Source organism: Notothenia rossii (genome assembly GCF_949606895.1).
Source record: "Notothenia rossii genome assembly, chromosome: 9".
Classification (NCBI taxonomy): Eukaryota; Metazoa; Chordata; class Actinopteri; order Perciformes; family Nototheniidae; genus Notothenia; species Notothenia rossii.
In genome coordinates, this window is record NC_136907.1 from 49,997,967 (window position 1) to 50,018,242 (window position 20,276).

Here is a 20,276-nt window from a genome sequence, read left to right on the forward strand (position 1 = left end):
TTGTAAAATTTCATGTAAAATATCCTGACGACATTCTGAAGAGAAGTTGTTTATACTCTCCAGAGCTGCACTGGAGTCAGAGCAAATGACCACTCGCATTGGCTGTATTTCCTCTACCCACTGAAGTGCTAGAGAGATAGCCATCATCTCTACTGTATATACTGCAATGTGATCACTTGTACGCTTTCCCACTTTGACTTTTAACTCAGGAACATAAAATGCACAACTCGTTCGACCATTTTCTGGATTTTTGGATCCACCAGTAAATATTTTTTATAAAGTGCCCATATTGTTCATGTAGAACAGTGTTCACATAAGCCTGTACATTGAATTTGTTTTTCATTGAATGTACCCGTTTCAATAGTGATAAATCTACTATAGGTTGAGGTAGCAACCATGGTGGAACAGCTGATAACAACACCGTCGGACTAATATTCCATTCCTTAACTTTGAATTCCTTACATATTTCCGAAACACAAACACAAAAACAAAAACTTTCTTTTTTTATTTTGTTACTTTCCCAACTTGTTTGTATAGTTTGTTTAGTAGGGTGAGTATCTTTATGACCCTGTAGATTTGCCCAGTAATTAACAATTAACTGCTTTTCTCCTCAAAGAAATAGGTACTTCTCCGACCTCTACCTGAAGTGCCGACACTGGTGTAGATCTTACTGCCCCACAGCATATCCTTAGTGCTTGTGCCTGGACTCTATCTAATTTTTGAAGAGAAGAGTGTGCAGCTGACCCATACACTATTAGTCCGTATTCTATGGCTGATCTAATTAAGGCCGTGTATACGTTCCTCAAAGCAGCTTTATCAGCCCCCCACTTAATGCCTGCCAAGCACCTCATAACATTTAAAACCCTTTTACATTTATCTACGACTTTATCAATGTGAGTACTCCATGTGACTCTCTCGTCCAACCATATTCCCAGAAATGTAAATGTCTTCACTTTCTTTAGATCTTGTCCATAAAGTTTTAACCTAACCTCCTCACCTATCCTTTTCCTCGTAAAAAATAAAGTTTCAGTTTTTTCCACCGACAATCTAAACCCCCATGTCAGAGACAAGCTTTCAATTTCCCTAATGGCTTCCTGAATCTTAGCTACAATATATTTTACATTTCTGCCCCTTTTCCAAATAGCTCCATCATCTGCAAAAAGTGACTTACCAATATTAGATCCTACTTGTGTATATATATCATTGATCATGATAGAAAATAAAAGAGGACTGATGACACTCCCCTGCGGGGTTCCATTTTCAACTTCATGCCTTCGAGAATATGACTTGCCAACTCGGACTCTGAAGGCACGGCCAAACAAAAAATCCATAATCCAATTATATACATTACCTCCCAGACCCATAATGTCCAGTTTTATTAATAATCCTTCCTTCCACATCATATCGTAAGCTTTTTCCACATCAAAGAATACAGCTACAACACACTCCTTGTTCGCTTGGGCTTTCCTGACTTCAGACTCCAGGCACAGCAGTGGATCTAACGTACTCCGCCCTCTTCTAAACCCACTCTGATAAGGAGTCATTAGTTCATTTTTCTCAATGTAGTATGTTAGCCTTTCTGTTATCATTCTTTCCATAACTTTACACAAGTGAGATGTCAGAGCTATAGGTCTATAACTGCCTGGACTGGTTGGATCTTTCCCAGGTTTCTTAATAGGAATAATGACTGACTCTTTCCATATTACTGGCAGCTTCCCTTTCTCCCAGATCTTATTGTACATCTCCAGCAGCTTTCCTAATGCAAAATCACTTAATTTGGTCAACATTATATAACATACATTATCTTTCCCAGAAGCAGTCATTTTACACTTACTTAATGCTCTTCTCAACTCTTGAATAGAGAAAGGTATATTTACAACACTCTGCGACGAATGTCTTTCTTCATATACATTAGGATGCTCATCTAACACTTCCTGCCTCCTGATCTTACCTTCTTCTGTCAAATTTTCCGAAGAATGAACTTTGACAAAATGTTCAGCTAGAATTTCTGCCTTCTCCAAAGCACCAGTGGCAACTTCCCCTCCAATCTCTAATACTGGCAGGTTACTCTGATGTCTTATTCCCCTCATCTTCTTAATCATTCCCCATACTTTATCTAATGGTGTAGTTCTCCCAATACTTGAACAGAATCCTCTCCAACACTCACTTTTTGCTCTTTTAACAATGTTCCTTACCTGAGCCTGTGCCTTTTTATATTCTAATAAATTATGTAATGAATGTGTCTTTCTTAGCTTTCCAAACAGCCTGATTTTGTTTCGGATTGCATCATTACAGTCTTTGTTCCACCACGGTACCATCTTAACACATTTACCAAGTTTCCCAGTTTTATTCCCAATAGTTTGATTAGCGCTTTTAATTATATTTGAAGTAAATTGCTCATTTATTTCATCAATACTTTCTGCCATATCAATCTGATCCAATTCATTATCGCACAATTTAGCAAACATCTCCCAATTTGCTTTAGAAAAAGTCCATCTCATGATACCGTCTAGCTCAACCACATGATTTATATCAAACTTGATTATAATTGGAAGATGATCACTCCCAATACTGTTATTTGTCAATACTTCCCAACTGCTACCAGAAGCTAATTCACTTGTTACAAGAGTTAGGTCGATCGCAGACTCTGTTCCATCTCTAAAATTGATCCTTGTATCTTGCCCATTATTTAAACAAACTAATTCCTTTGCCTCCATTAAATCCTCCACCACCTGTCCGTTGTAATCTGTTGATCTCCCTCCCCACATTGTATTATGTGCATTAAAATCACCACACCATATTATTTCATTTCCTTGGCAAAGACTGTCTAATTCCTCTATTCTGAGTTTATTACATGGATTATAAAAATTCAGGACACTAATTTTCCTTTTATTAATCCAAACTTCTACACCCACTATTTCTAAATCATGACTGTTCTTAAAAGTTAGCTTACTATAAGACATGACTTCTCTGATAAAGATTGCACATCCCCCTCCCTGACCATCATTTCTATCTTGTCTTATAGCAGTATATCCCCCAATTATGAAGTCCAAATGAGTCTTCAGCCATGTTTCTTGAATACAAATAACGTCTGGTTTTTCTTTTAACTGATATATATAGGTCTTGAATTCTTGTCCATTTGCAATAAGGCTTCTAGCATTCCATTGCAGAATGAGAAAAACCATTCATCTACTCAATCTGTGAATCATCATTATTGGTGGCTAGCATTTCATGTATCATTTCAACGGTTATATCCTTTATCCCCAAAAATTCACCTGCTGCCTCCACTATTGTTTTCAGTCTTGACCTCTTTTTTGTCTGTTGTAATGCAACATTCACCACTTTTCCAATAAAGGCCACAAACTTGTACTTATTAACAATCAATGCATCCTCTCCTATCACACACTTATGTGAACACTTTGTGGGGCTTTCCTTTGCCTGTGGGAGTTTGGGAAAATCTTTTGAAGAGAACATACTTGATGCTACTTGGGATTTCCTAGCTATGTTTAGTGAAACCTTTTCTGTTGCTTCAGCATATGAGACTTTATTTTGCACTTTGTATCTCTGCACCTCCTTGGCCTTTTTCTGCACTTCACAGCCCTGATACGCAGCACTATGTTCCCCAGCACAGTTACAACATTTCACCTTAGCACCGGCAGTACAACTACCATATTCATGTTCCCCCGCACATGTTGGACACCTGGGCTTAGTTGCTTTGCACTTGTCTGCCACATGCCCAAACCTTTGGCACTTAAAGCACCGCAGAGGTTTAGGGATGAATTCTCTTACTGGAAAGCTCATGCAACCGATCATTATCTTCTGTTGCATTGTTTCTTCAAACTGAAGAAGAACAGACAAACTATCCACTATCTTACCTTGATACCTAGTAGGAAGACGCTTTACTACAGTCACTTTCCCCCCTTTAATTTCCTTCTTGAGTTCTTCTATGCCTATTTCTATGGGAACTCCACTGATAACTCCAAGTATTTTCCGATTTGCTCCAGGAACATGGCATTTAATTCGAACTTCATTCAGGGTCTTCATTTTCAGTAACTTTTCCTGTTGTCTTGCATTAATCAACTCAACCAACATCCGTCCTTTGCTCAGAAATCTTGCTTGTTTTATCGATCCAATTTCTTTGTGAATTGCTTTAGTCAGGGCCACTGGATGTAGCTTAGCTGCGGATTGCTCACCAAACTCCACAATCACTTTCCACTCTTAATTCTCAATCCTTTTCTTTACTTTCTTCAATTCATTCTGTGAATCAGATTCACTAAGACTGTCACTTGACATGTCTATCTTCTTTCTTGAAGTCTTTTTCCTTACTTCATTCCATCCTCCTTTAGATGCACTTTCCATATCCTCCTCTCCAGGACTCAAAGAAGCCATTCCACCAGCTGCTCTCAATCTCGCACTCACTTCAACGTTCACTCCTATCTCCGTCTACTCAGTCTCAGCACGTGTGTCCCAAGAGCTGTGATCAATCCTCAATCACTGGGTTTTTCAAGCAAAGCGGATGTTGTAGTCCCAAACGATAGCTGAGGCCATCCTAAACTCAGAAAAAACTATTTGTTTCTCCGAATCGAAGGTTAAAAACACAAAAGCATTGTTCACAATTTAAATCAATCAATGTTGTGTAATTAACAAGGATAAACTGATGTTTCTTAGTGGATGAGTACGGCAGATATCCCTGTCAAATAATTTGACTGTGAGGGGAATACTTCCGGTTTTATTATGAAAACTCATGACTGTTTTCACCCCGTGAGGGTTGACGCCAACTTTACATGGGCGCTGCCGTCAATAGAAATGATAGGGGAAAGATGTAGTATATACACGTTCTCCTGGTGAGACCTCAAATCATCTTCGTAATATCTATCAAACAGTGGCGGCCGGCCCATAGGGGCGCTAGGGGCGCCGCCCCACCTCCTCCCACATACAAAAAAAAATATTAAAAAAAATATTAAATAAAAAAATATATATTTAAAAAAATATTATATTTCAAGAAATATATATATTTTATTTTTTTTATTTTTAATGAACAAGGTAAATATCATACAATTGGTATCAGTAAAATGTATAATCTACAATAAAATCTTGTTTAAAATTGTGTTACGATGTCTAAAGTTACTGATAAGTCACATGTTTCCTGCCTGGCCTTGCCCTTGGCATTAGTTTATCATTACGGGGCGCTGCCCCCGAGCCAAACAGCTGCAACCAGCACGTTGCAAAAGTCTCAATAGTAAACTGTGCCGCCGAAACATAATTTCAGCCAATCAGCGCCGTCAAATATTTTGGTCACGAGAGCGCTCACGTTGGCGCCCACGTTGCTTACGTGCGTTGACGTGAGTTGTTTTTTAGACTCGTGAGGAACTGGGCAGTGGCGGCCGGCCCATAGGGGCGCTAGAGGCGCCGCCCCACCTCTTCCCACATACAATTTTTTTTTTTTTAAATATTAAATTAAAAAATATATATTTCAAAAAATATATATTTCAAAAATGTATATATTTTATATTTTTTATTTTTAATGAACAAGGTAAATATCATACAATTGGTATCAGTAAAATGTATAATCTACAATAAAATCTTGTTTAAAATTGTGTTACGATGTCTAAAGTTACTGATAAGTCACATGTTTCCTGCCTGGCCTTGCCCTTGGCATTAGTTTATCATTACAGGACGCTGCCCCCGAGCCAAACAGCAGCAACCAGCACGTTGCAAAAGTCTCAATAGTAAACTATGCCGCCGAAACATAATTTCAGCCAATCAGCGCCGTCAAATATTTTGGTCACGAGGGCGCTCACTCGGCGCCCACGTTGCTTACGTGCGTTGACGTGAGTTGTTTTTTAGACTCGTGAGGAACTGGGGCAGTATCTATAGTAACGCAGTGTAGGCGGAGCCGTGACGTCATCTTCAATGAGCTCCCCAGAAAAACAACACAGCTCTTAGCTCTTAGCACTCAGAGCTCACAGCTCTTCATATCTGTTCAGAAACTAGACAAAAGTTAAACAAGTACCAACCACATACTGTCTGTGTCATGGCGAATACAGTCGCTGGTTTATTTATGTCTGTATAGGCCGTTGTTGTGAGTGTGGACGGTGGGAGCATTTACAACGTTAGCTTAGCCAAATCTCCATTAGAAAACACGCATTTTAAAAGGTTTTTCGCCTGCCGTCTGTCTGCAGACTTGTCAAAGCCTTAATTCATGGTTTTTACTATCCGGTATCAGTATGTTGTTACTTCGGCATCATTTTGAAACGTGTATTACAATTAAATCACGGTCAAATATGTTCATCTTGTTGTAGTTGTAGCCCCCTTGACAGCGATTCTCTCTCTAGTTTAGACTGCGGTCAAGCCAGCCTCCACTCGGAAAAACCTAGTCAAGCCAGCCCTCACGTGATATTGCGGTGCGCGAATATCCTATGCATTACGGTAGAGTCATAAAAAAATCCTCCCTCTGTGTTTAGATGAGAATAAAACAAAAACTGTCCAGTATCAAAGACTCATTTCTCTTCAGGGTGATAGCAGGACATCCCATCTAGTCACTCAGAACAAATCAGGACATTCTGATGTAGAGTTTCAAAATAAAAGACCTTTGAAATCTCTATTGTATGAGTTATCATCCATGTTTTTAGATGAAAATAAAACAAAAACGGTCCAGTATCATAGATCCATCTCACTCCAGTGTGATAGCAGGACACCCCATGTAGTCACTCAGAACAAATCAGGACATTCTGATGTACAGTTTCAAAATAAAAGACCTTTGAAGTCTCATATATGAGCTATCATCCCTGTTTTTAGATGAGAATAAAACAAAAACTGTCCAGTATCACAGATCCATCTCACTCCAGTGTGATAGCAGGACACCCCATGTAGTCACTCAGAAAAAATCAGGACATTCTGATGTACAGTTTCAAAATAAAAGACCTTTGAAGTCTCATATATGAGCTATCATCCCTGTTTTTAGATGAGAATAAAACAAAAACTGTCCAGTATCATAGATCCATCTCACTCCAGGGTGATAGCGGGACATCCCATGTAGTCACTCAGAAGAAATCAGGACATTCTAATGTACAGTTTCAAAATAAAAGACCTTTGGGGACAGGGATGATAGCTCATATATGAGACTTCAAAGGTCTTTTATTTTGAAACTGTACATCAGAATGTCCTGATTTTTTCTGAGTGACGACATGGGGTGTCCTGCTATCACCCCGGAGTGAGATGAGTCTTTGATACTGGACAGTTTTTGTTTTATTCTCATCTAAAAACAGGGATGATAGCTCATACAATAGAGATTTCAAAGGTCTTTTATTTTGAAACTCTAAATCAGAATGTCCTGATTTTTTCTGAGTGACTAGACGGGATGTCCTGCTATCACCCTGAAGTGAAATGAGTCTTTGATACTGGACAGTTTTTGTTTTATTCTCATCTAAACACAGAGGGATGATTTTTTTTGTTACTCTACCGTAATGCATAGGATATTCGCGCACCGCAATATCACGTGAGGGCTGGCTTGACTAAGTTTTCCCGAGTGGAGGCTGGCTTGACCGCAGTTAGTTTAGCATACTCAGCCCGACTCAGCCTGGTTGTTCCTGGCCCTAGAACCACGATTTTATGGGGCCATTACATCACCAGAAGTCCCAATTTAAGGGGTAATTTCTCCCCAAAAAATAGTTTTACTCACTATATCAACAGACCCACCAAAAATATTTTCCACCAGCCGCCACTGCTATCAAACTATAGATCCTACACATCCACTTTATTCTAAAAGTACACTATACACTTCTCGAAATCTAATCAAAAAGCATTTTAATGGCCAAACTATTCTACAATTTAGGATTTTCCAGAGAGGGTTATTTGTGAATATACGACCCGCCGGAGCGTTTGCAATCAACGGGAGCATCAGCCCATATGCTGCAAATTGTTGTTTCTTACACCAGGGCAGTGGTGTAGTCTACTTTTTTGTAGTGGGTATACTGTAATAATTGTATTCATCCTGTCTAGAAGCAACACCTCATGAACACCATCACACTTACTAATGCATAGACTAGTCTTGAGACTGGTTATGTGTTATCAACATGTCAATGTATTATAAGCATTTTTATGTGACTTTTAACTGCCAGAGACATTAACAATAAAAAAATAAAAGAATGAACAATGATGGAAAAAGCCCACTTATCTTCTAGGGTTGAACAATTAATCGACATTTTTATCAAAATCTCAATATGGCCTACTGCAAACACTGTCTCTGACACAGCTCTCACCAAATTTCCAACTAAATCCTGTCCACCCTTCTCCGTGAGCTCCTGGGCTATTTTGTGTGCTCTGGACGTCTCATGTCGTCTAATCTTGTTTCTCAAAGAGGCCAGAGATGTTGATCTGCTTGAATCTGAGGACTGGATCTTAAAGTGCACCCACTCCTCAGACATAGACACTCGTTGTTCTGTGAGGACACCTGTTGATTTTGTAGCGCTGCAAAGAGCACAACCTGGAAATAAACAAAACCATGACTAATTAGCATAATACAAGTTTTTACCAATAATATCTGCAGAAAAGAGCCAAGATTTACTCAAAAGTATTTAATAAACTGCTTACAATATTTACATCATGGCTAACAAATGCATGAAAAGCAGATAAAAGGAGAAAAATGTTCCACTTTTTCAATAGCTAATTATTTGACAACTATTGATAACTAACATATAGTAATATAATGGTGCAAATGTTTTAAATGCACTTTTAACATGACCATGAATTAACTCTCATTTGCATAGTCATTGACTTTATGAATTTCTGTTGTTTAGATCAGCTTTCCTTTGCATGTGTGCTGACATTTACCTAAGTTTCTGTCCCTCCATTCTAACCAAGGATGCCTGTTCTTACATTCCAGCTACTGTTACGTTAATGATAACCATGCTAATTCCACTTACCGGGTAAATTTGCGGTAGCGCCGGGCTCGTTCTCTGTCACCTTTAGGACAGCCGCCTGACCTGGCTCTTCTTCTGTAGTGGTAATAGGGGAAAACTTCGGAAAACATTAAAATATTTTCGTCTGTTTTCGTTTCATGTTTGCTTCCTGTTTAGCGCCCCGCGAACTTGAATGATGGAAGGATCAAATTCTGATAACGTTAGAGAAACGTGGGGTTTGTCAGAGCCGAACAAAGTGTGTTGCTGTTGCTTAGCAACAGGCCAAAGGCGACGGAAGCCCCAGACGTCCAAAAGTATTAACACAGAAGGGGGCGAAAGCGTGAAAGCGAAGTCACAAAATGATGTTGTTACGTATCATCGCTCATTTTTAAGAGGGCATACGGAAATCACTGGCATTTTCTAGTGGGTATACGGCGTATACCAGCGTATCACGTAGACTACACCACTCCACCAGGGGTTCCCAAAGTGGGGGTCGCGAGACCCCGAGTGGGGGTCGCGAGATGATTACAAAAAAAAAAGGAAAATATTATTATTAATAATAACGTTTGCATAGACATTTTCAGGGGCGGACTAGCCATCTGTATAATTTCCCCGCAATGAGGCTCTGTTTCTCAAACTTTGCAAACAAATTAATTGACTAACAGGGCGACAGGGGGTCGCCAGTCTCTGGCACTGTTATTTTGGGGGTCGCGGGCTGAAAAGTTTGGAACCCCTGTCTTACCACGGCCACTAGAGTTGCTAAACTTTAAAACGTGATTATAGGTCGTAAACTGCTGAACAATCAACCTATTTGGTAGTTTTTTGGATGAGGACAGGCTGAAAGTACAATATGTCCCATTTTCTTCTGTTTTTTTCCAGGTATGCTGATCTTCATTAACTGTGCCTGCGTGAAGTGGGGGACTCTGGTCCAGGACATTTTCACTTACGCGAAGCTCATGTCGCTCTGCCTCATCATCGTTATAGGAATAATAAAGATATCTGCTGGTAGGATTATGTAAATGTTTGAATGCATCCGTGGACGGATTAACATGTGTTTTACATTTTGACTTCTCTTTGTGTAGGAGAAACTAAGACCTTGGAGAGTCCGTTTGAGGGCTCCTCCACAGATCCTGGAGCCATAGCTTTGGCCCTCTACTCAGCTCTGTTCTCCTACTCCGGCTGGGATACACTCAACTTTGTCACTGAGGAGATAAAGAATCCGGAGAGGTACGCACACATTCACAGACTGAAAGACAAACTAGTTTAGAGGCATGGAAACAGACACGTTGGAACTTTTTAGCTTATTTTGGTTGACTGGCAAAGCATCTGCTTGTGTACATTGTGTACAGAATGTAAATCTATGGATTTTGATTTACTCACAGAGAATTATCCAGCAGGCAGCTGTTTAACATAGTGCATAATTTAAGGCTAAAAGGATACTTCACCCACAAACTGACCCTTTGTATATCAACAACTAACCCTGGATAACCCTACTTGAAGAAAACATTGTTATGTCACAAGCCTCCTTGGTGAACAAATAATCGGAAAAGCAGCATATAGCTGGATGAAGGAGAATTGGGTTATACAGTTGCAAGAAAAAGTATGTGAACCCTTTGGAATTACCTTGATTTCTGCATAAGTTGGTCATAAAAGTGGAGGAAGCCACTGCTGTCCAGAAAAAACATTGCTGCACGTTTGAGGTTTGCAAAAGAGCACCTGGATGTTCCACAGCACTACTAGCAAAATATTCTGTGGACAGATTAAACCAAAGTTGAGTTGTTTGGAAGGAACACACAACGCTATGTGTGGAGAAAAAAAGGCACAGCACACCAACATCAAAACCTCATCCCAACTGTGAAGTATGGTGGAGGGAGCATCATGGTTTGGGGCTGCTTTGCTGCCTCAGGGCCTGGACAGATTGCCATCATCAACGGAAAAATGAATTCTCAAGTTTATCAAGACATTTTGCTGACCTCAACCCAATTGAGATGCTTTGGCATGACCTCAAGAGAGCGATTCACACCAGACATCCCAAGAATATTGCTGAACTGAAACAGTTTTGTAAAGAGGAATGGTCCAAAATTCCTCCTGACCGTTGTGCAGGTCTGATATGCAACTATAGGAAACGTTTGGTTGAGGTTATTGCTGCCAAAGGAGGGTCAACCAGTTATTAAATCCAAGGGTTCACATACTTTTTCCACCCTGCACTGTGAATGTTTACATGGTGTGTTTAATAAAAACATAAAAACATATAATTGTTTGTGTGGTTTTAGCTTAAGCAGACTGTGTTTGTCTATTGTTGTGATTTAGATGAAGATCAGAACACATTTTATGACCAATTTATGCAGAAATCCAGGTAGTTCCAAAGGGTTCACATACTTTTTCTTGCAACTGCATCTCTCACAGGCTTTGCCCTCTACTGGACTCTATGGGTACTACCTTATCCTGCGAGCATTCTCCCACTGAGACTTCTATAGACCTAGGGACTACCGCTCCCCCCACCGCTGCCACAGAGGCCTGTAAGCCGCCTGAGACAGGGGTTTTTACGGCCCGGTGCATCCAGCGCAGCCGACCTTCGTTTCGCCCCAGCTGCCAGGTATATGGCGGTGTGTGGAGGCGACATGGCAGCAGCCATTTAAAACTAAGGCCCCAGTAGCCGCTATGGCAGGCATCATCAAGGTGGAGGGCCGCTCGGACATGACATGTCCGGGCTTGCCCCCCCCTTGATGAGAGCCTGGCGGCCCATCTGCTTCCGCGGGCGGCTGGGCGGAGGGTAAACGACCCCTGCCCCGGGACCGAGACACCCCTGGAATATCTAGACATGATGTTCAAGCTCGGTACGCAGATGGCGGCTGCAGCTAATAATCTTGGCGTGTTGGGCGTCTCCCTGATCACCCCTCAGGCAGACGGCCCCGCCCTCCTGTCTCAGGACAGGAGCGATTATCCGGGCCGCGCTATTGGTCAGAGGAATAATCTGATTCATGGCATGGACGCTGCAGCAGGGCGGATGATTTCCTTGGCCACAGTGGCGTCTCGTCACGTGTGGTTAGGACTCACTGCCCTATCTAAGAAAGACCGAGAATATCTCCTCGGAGCCCCCGTGTCCACGGAGGGGCTCTTTGGGTCGATCTCCTCGGTCACCCAGCGCTTCAGCCACCTGGAGGAGGAAAGAATCCAGCTTAGCCGCATGCTACCGCTGGCCCCATTTCCGGCCCCTCCGCGGATTTCCATGCAGGTGAGGGAGCGCAGTGCGACAGTGAAGCGAAGGGAGAGGCGCCGGAACGGTGTTTCCATGACCGCGGTCTACCGGCCGTCCCGTGGTACCGACGTATCTGCAGCCACGGGGGCGGGCTGCCCGACCTCGGCATGCTCCTCAGCAGCAAAGAGCGGCCGGGTGGGGTGCGCCGTCTGCCCGGAGCTTACTGGCGGGGGGGAGATAGCGTCTCGGCGTGGGGGGGGGAAATCTCTCCGCCCGAGACGCAAGGGCGAATCCCGCCTGCTCCATATTTAATGCACAGATTCAACTGAAAACCTTTAAGAATAAAGAAAAAATTGATCTGTATCCAAGTTTAAGTGTCTTTTGTTTCCACAATGCTACACTTACACATGATGATGTCTTAGACCCTCCAGAAAAACGCGGGCAAAAATCCTTGATTATGCGGGCTAAAATCCTTGATTATGCGGGCTAAAATCCTTGATTATGCGATTAAACATGCGGGGTTTTTATGTGATGAAATTGCGAAATATGCGGAAAGTTGCGAAAAAGAATAGATTTTTTTTTAAATATTGGGCTGTCTTATCTATTCTCTCTCACACAAAACCCGCCACTAACGTTAAACCCCTTTCCTATTCAATTAAACACACACACACACACACACACACACACACACACACACACACACACACACACACACACACACACACACACACACACACACACACACACACACACACACACACACACACACACACACACACACACACACACACACACACACACACACACACACACACACACACACACACACACACACACACACACACACACACACACACACACACACACACACACACACACACACACACACACACACACACCTCCGCCTCATTCTGTTTTCATTTACTCGTTCGTTATCTGACCAGCTTCAATCTTGTAGGCTACTCACTTAGTTTCTTGTAGCCCTCGAAAGGGTTTTGGAGATTGATACCTCGGTGAACGTGAGTTGTTTGGCTTCTTGTCCGCAGCAGCAGAAAGCATTTTCGAATGTTTGAAAGAATCAAAGTGGGTCGTCACCGTCGATTTTCTCTAAGACTTATGCTCCAATACACAGTTGCACGGGGTGCAGAATAGTTTCCCCCCACTTTTGTGAAATACATCGGGGTACTGCTTTGCCCGGTCTTTAGCAGAAATGTTCGTCGGTAAATGAGATGGATCAGATTTTTTCATCTTGGTGTTTTCTCTCTCGTGTGAGTTCCACGCGTTCACTCTACGGTGTTGTTTACCTTCTGTGATGCGCGAGCTGATGACGTCACGTCATCATCATCACTACTTAACTTTTTTTTTTCTCAACTTTGTGTGGAAAAATGCGGGGATTTTGCGGCCTTTTAAAAATCTGCGCCATTTTCCTGATTATGCGGTAAATTCTAAGATCGCAGGATCGCGTTTTTCTGGAGGGTCTAATGTCTGTACAAATTCCCCACTCGCCGCCCCAGCCGTAGCTCCCATAACAGCCCGTCTACACAGCGGCATGCGTTGAAGCTTGCCGGTGGGCGTGTCTGAGACTCGACCAACAACCAATCATATGAATCTCCCGCCCCTGACACACAAGCAGCGGTTTCATTGGCTAGAGCTTGTACTGGCATATGATTCGATTGGCTGACGCTTCTGCCGAGGCATCAAAAGTTGAAAATTGCTCAACTTTTGCAGCGAGCCACGCCAGCAAAGCTCCGCGTCGCTTCCCACAATGCAGTTCGGCGAAAAGTGACGTCACCCCATTCAAAGTGGAGGGTGAAGCTTTCAACGCACGCCGCTGTGTAGACGGGCCGTAAGAGAGGAGGCTAGTGGGAGTGCGTAGATGAGTGATAAACCTAAACCGCAGACAGTGCTATCATAGTGCTATGCGTGTACAGAGACATTATGGCCGGAGTATTGCTGTTAGGGACAGAGGCGCGGGAAGGTATTTTGAGTGGGGGTGCTGAGGTGCTGGACTCCAGTGAACACTATTACGGGCACTATAGAGCACGCACAAAAAAACTCCCCACACGCAAACACACAGTAAACCCGCGACTGTTACAATGAAGGCTCGATAATCAGCTCACGGCATATAGGCAGGGGTAAAGTGCTATTTTTTACGAGTCGGGAGCGGACCTCACCTCCTCTAGGGGTTCCGGGGGGATGCTCCCCCGGGAAGATTTTTTTTAAAGATTGAAGTTAAAAGCATCAATCTGGTGCACTTTGAGAGCAACATTAAGAGATCTATGGATACATCTCTCAACACCCAGATGAAACACAACTATAAGCAGATGTTCTTTTTTCTTTATGGATATTTTACAAATCACTCCCCTTTCAAACTGTATTCTTGTTTTACTTCCATATAGTATTTCATAACTGTTTTTCCTTTATTCTCTTATGTTTTTTATAACTATAATGATCATATGAAGGTGTGCCGCGGAAATAATCTTTTGAATAATTTTTGACCAAACCGTTTGAGACCCACTGAGATAACTTAGACTAAAGTTAACTATTTAAACACTCAGAGAGTCCTTTAGCTCACCTGAGCCTCTCAGTCTGAGAGGAGAGCTCTCCTCCAGCTTGTTGTGGAACAAACAGCTCCGTATGTCCGTTAGTGCAGCTAGCTAACCAGATGCTAACAACACGGTCCCTGCTGCTGGCACCGGTCCCTCTCTCTCTCCCCCTCTCTCACACACACTAAATGCGCTATTTCCGCACACACACAGAGCCGCGAGCTTGAATGACACAAGCACACTTTTATTTCCATGCAACTCTCTGATTGGTGTGGTGTCTTGCCTCTGTTGCATTCACTGAACACGGGAAATTACAATTCTGCCGTCCTTTCTAGTGTCTTGATGAGGTTCACGTAAAGCAAGGTTAATGTATTATATTATTGAGGTAGAATTGTCCGGGGCTACAGAAAAAACATTCGGGGCAGGCCAAAATATTATTTTACCAACAATGTGGAATTTATTGGCTACATATTACACAGATTATGCACAGCGGGAGCAGCAATAACCGTCAAATAATAATTCAGACAGGGGAGCTCCGCACCCCCTGCCTGCCGCTAGGGGGTGCTGCAGCGCCCTCAGCACCCCCCTTCCCGCGCCCATGGTTAGGGAACACACTAAGCCTGGGGCTAAGACTCCGATTAATGCAGAGCTGCCTGCACTATGGCAGCGCACGCACTCACAGAAAAGCGTGTGGCGGTGCGTTCAGGGGCCTTAGTAGAACACACTACGCCTATAGGGACTCCGATTAATGCTGTTTACCGTAGTGGTGAGAACAGCATTATGAGGGAGCAAGCGCTCACACATGAGCATGCGGCGGTGCGTTCAGGGTCCTCAGTAGAACACACTACGCCTATAGGGACTCCGATTAATGCTGTTTACCGTAGTGGTGAGAACAGCATTATGAGGGAGCAAGCGCTCACACATGAGCATGCGGCGGTGCGTTCAGGGTCCTCAGTAAATAATCGGCCCTTTCTGTGTCGACCCTCCATGGGCAGATCTTCCCTTCACGGGGAGTTTTGCGGTGGGACGGGTCGCCAGAGAGTACCACAGCTTCATAGCTGCGGCCCCACAGCTGAGGGCTTGTCCTTTAACACAATGTTATGGGGAATGGAAACTCAGCTGTGTACTATCAAAGTGGATGGATAGGACTCTGAAACGGGGCTATTCACTCCAGTTTTGCAGCGTCCCACCCCCTTTTATGGGCATGCGAGAGGTGAATCTGTCCGTCTCAGGAGGATATGGGTTTCCTCTCAACAGAGATTCAGGCTCTGGTGCAGAAACAGGCTGAGTCTGTTGTGCACCCTCAGCACAGGGAAAAGGGTCTTTATTCCATGTAGCCTACTTCCTGGTTCTCAAGAAGACAGAGGAATTCAGACCTGTTCTAGATCTACGCGGCCTGAATCGCCACATTTCCTGAAGGAAATTCTGCATGTTAACTGTGAAACAGTTACTGGGGCTTGTGCAGCCAGGCAATTGGTTCACCACCATCGACCTGAAAGACGCGTACTTTCATGTAGAAATTGCTGAAGAGCACAGGAAGTATCTGCGTTTTGCCTTCCAGGGGATAGCCTACGAATACAACAGGCTCCTATCCCCCGCACATTCAGCAAATGTGTGGCCACAGCGCTTCAACCGCTGCACGCACACGGCATGAGAGTTTTCTTTTACATAGACGACCTCATAGTCATGGCTGGGTCCGGGAACAGGCAATGTTTTGCACAGCACGATTGATCACACACCTAACCAAATTGGGTTTTGCGATCAATTGGAAAAAGAGCACCCCCATACCTCACCAACAGGCGTTGTATTTGGGTGTGGTGCTCGATGCAGGCGCGTTGCACGCCACCCTGTCGGAGAGCAGACGTGCGTCCCTTCTCCGGGCGGTTCACAGGCTGCGACAGAGGGCATCATTGACAGCTTTTACTGCTCACATGGTGGTCCCGTTAGGGTTACTACATATGCGCCGCCTGCAGAGGTGGTTCTCCAGCCTGCGGTTGGATCCCAAGAGGCACAAACGGCGGCTGGTCAACATCCCCCCCTCAGTCGAGGGCAACCTCCGGGTTTGTGGGTCCCCGGATCACCTCCGGAGGGGGTCTCCACTGGGACGGGTGACCTCCTACATCACAGTGTTCACGGACGCATCCAGAACAGGATAGGGAGGGACCTGCCTGAAGAGGGCTATAGGTGGGCGCTGGGCTCTAACAGAGTCTCGACACAGCAACCTCCTAGAGCTAGTGCGGTAGTGTTAGTGTTTGAGTGTTGGGCATGGGCACCGGCACTCTCCCTGCGATCCTTAGGGACTCGGGGAGGTGGGTGCACAGTGAGCCCATACAGGGCTGGGGGTTCTCCCCATCCGCCTAGTGGCGGAGGGGGGGGGGGCCGCAGCGCCGAAGCACCGCAGCACTGTTTTTTGAGCACACTTTCTGCGAGGTAAGCGCAGCAGGGTGTGCTCTGTCAGCCGCAGCCCAGATGTCTCCTCGGTCACAACCGGGTTAAAGGAGAAGGTGGGGCAGCAGCTGCTGACCAGAGAAGCCGATCAGGGGCAGTAGGGTGGAATGCTATTGCTGGACGACAGTGCGCGTATACATCAGGGCCCCACCCACTGTACCCATAGAGTCCACTAGAGGGTGGAGCCTGTGAGAGATATAACGTTGGGTTACGTATTGTAACCCTTGTTATATTAACACAGGCGGAACCCTCTACTCAGGGCACTGTCTGTCCTATTCCGCTCGCTGAAGACAGGTGTAGGATGATAGTCAGGAGGCGAGGCCTCATTTTATACGGTGAGATGCGCGTGCATTAAGGTAGGCCCGCCCCAAGGCCCGGCTATGTCTATAGAAGTCTCAGTGGGAGAATGCTCGCAGGATAAGGTAGTACCCATAGAGTCCAGTAGAGGGCTCCGCCTGTGTTAATATAACAAGGGTTACAATGCGTAACCCAACGTTCTACTACACAGGTTTTGTGGGAGGTTGTAAATGGATGTATGATATGGTTTTTCTGTTGTTAAATGCAGTGACCATTTATTTCCATTCATCAGGACTTTTCTTCGTTTTTCTTAATTCTTCGTTCATTCACAGTAGAGTTATGAGAGGAAAATAAAGTTTACTTGGAGAATTCAAGGTAACACAGGGTTTAAAATACATGTTAAAGCTTTAAAATTCACAAGTGGGGTATAAACTGATGTATTTTAGATTGAGCAAAGGATTGAAATCTCTTAAAGTTGTGTTTACCACAAAAATCGAAAAACCTATTCATTGACTTTGAGACGAGGAAAGTGGAATTGCAAAAATGCTGACTCATTTCCGGGTTGAAGGACTCATTCCTGCAGCTTTCAATTGTCACTTGGGTGAAATAATGTTGTCGTCACATCAACTTCCTGTAATCCACGTTTCGGTAAGATAGGAGAATCATGTTTTCTTGTTCTAGGAATCTACCCCTGGCCATCGCCATCTCCATGCCCATAGTGACCATCATCTACCTGCTGACCAACGTGGCGTACTACGTGGTTCTGGACATGCCGTCTCTGCTGGCCAGTGATGCTGTCGCTGTGGTAAGAAACAAACCGTGTCCTGAGGGAGATGATTCACTCTGCTGCTAAATATAGTCTGTTTGGCACACTAACTTCAGACAGTGTAGTAAACCACGTTGATCTAACCCCACAGACGTTTGGGAATGCAGTCCTGGGGCCGTTCAGGTGGATCATCCCTGTTTCGGTGGCCATGTCCTGCTACGGAGGACTCAACGCTTCTATCATCGCTGCCTCCAGGTAAACAGGAAGAACTGAACTGACCAGGCTCTTATCTTGATAAACGTTCTGAAAATAACTTTCCAACTTTGTTAATGCTTCATGCAGGTTGTTTTTCGTCGGGGCCAGAGAGGGCCACCTCCCCAACAGTCTGAGTCTGATCCACGTGGAGCGCTATACCCCCATACCTGCACTGCTCTTCAATGTAAGGAAACCTGTCTTTGAATAAAACTGACATCACATTCCTGAAATGCATACAAAGTAGTGTATGTGTATTGTTGTTCTGCAGGGGCTGATGGGGCTGATCTTCCTGTGTGTGGAGGACGTGTTCCAGCTCATCAACTACTTCAGCTTCAGTTACTGGCTCTATGTGGGTCTGTCTGTGGCCGGCCTCATCTACCTGCGCATCACTCAGCCAGACAGACACAGGCCCGTGAAGGTGAGGCTTTTTTATTCTTCATACTGTAATGAATACCCTGCAACGCATACAACACATCGTGCATATGTATGGACGAGTATAAGGGCCAAGGCGGAAAAATTAGGCAACTAAAAATTAAGAATAAAGTGAAGTGTCAAGCCTAAACTATACTAACATTTATTTTCAACATTTAAACTTTGTTTTCAATAGGCAAAACATAATTATAAGTCTCTCTTCTTTAATTTAGTTTTTCTTATGCCTGACTATTCAAAGTTCAGTTTTATTCATTAACAACTCGAAATGCTAGCCAAACAATGTATCTTCCTTCACATTATGACTGGCCCTAAAACGTTTCTATAGATACAGTATGTGCATACATAGACAATTCTAGTTACTGTGAGTATTTCAAATATTATGGTTTGAAGTAATATTTTCTCTAATAATTGCACTTCGAACCTCCTATGTATCACTGGCAGATACATCTGTAGTTACATTAATAATCAAGATTAAAATGTATTAATTCAGACATGGTAATGTTATGAAATGCATATTGTTAAAGGGGCCCTATTCTGCTCATTTTTAGGTTCATATTTGTATTTTTTTCCTCTACTCTACTGTCACAGTATGTGTCTCCAAGCTGTCTCCATGCTTTAATGTTCAAAATGCTCTTTATCTTTCTCATACTGCCTGTGCGGCAGCACCTCTTTTCACCCTCTGTCTGAAACCAGAGCCAAGTCTGCTCTGATTGGTTAACTGCTCTATAGGCCCATATTATTAATAATAATAATCACCTGAAAACATAGACACCAGAGGAGAGACTCCAGCATACTAGTGGCCTAAGGGGTCTGAGGAAGCTTTTTATTTATTCTCTTCACTGCACTTAAGTTGTAACAGCGCAAACCCAGTGACTTTTTTGTGTTAATCAAACAAAGACATTGAGCGGAAAGCTAAGAGGGTCTTTCATGCTGTGCCTGCTCTTATGCACATAACATGAAGCTCTGATGATACCATAGTTAACTAATAGTTTTAATCATTATTCTGCATGTTAAACATAAAAAGAAACTCGGATGTCAGTCACCAAACTGACCTCTTTTGTCTTTTTGTCTCCACAGTTGTCTTTATTCTTCCCCTTCGTCTACTGTCTGTGTAGCGTGTTCTTAGTCGTCGTCCCTCTGTACGGAGACACCATCAATTCTCTAATAGGAATAGGCATTGCTCTAACTGGGGTTCCTGTCTACTATCTGGCTATTTACCTGCCTGAAGATAGGAGGCCCAAATTCATACGCACGTTGAATGGTAAGTTCTCAAAATAGCATCAATGGCCGTGTAAAGAATGTAATATTTTTTAAAGGTTCAGGATGTTTGCCATCTACTGTACTGTTTGCTGATCCGTCTTCAAAGCATAGGGACAATGTGTCGCTACTTACCAACTATACAAAAATTAAGTCAAACATCGCAGATACACGAC

The 20,276-nt window shown here is 43.5% G+C and overlaps 1 protein-coding gene across 1 annotated transcript in view; it reads left to right on the forward strand.

Annotated features, from left to right (window-relative positions):
• The window catches only part of LOC307018292 (Y+L amino acid transporter 2), a 41,278-nt gene that overhangs the window by 16,522 nt on the left and 4,480 nt on the right, over positions 1-20,276 (forward strand). The window contains exons 3-9 of the mRNA XM_079648460.1: positions 9,780-9,905; positions 9,983-10,127; positions 18,072-18,195; positions 18,308-18,411; positions 18,499-18,595; positions 18,680-18,829; positions 19,921-20,104. Of these exons, the coding sequence (XP_079504586.1) occupies positions 9,780-9,905; positions 9,983-10,127; positions 18,072-18,195; positions 18,308-18,411; positions 18,499-18,595; positions 18,680-18,829; positions 19,921-20,104 (930 nt within the window). The remainder of the gene's footprint in view (positions 1-9,779; positions 9,906-9,982; positions 10,128-18,071; positions 18,196-18,307; positions 18,412-18,498; positions 18,596-18,679; positions 18,830-19,920; positions 20,105-20,276) is intronic.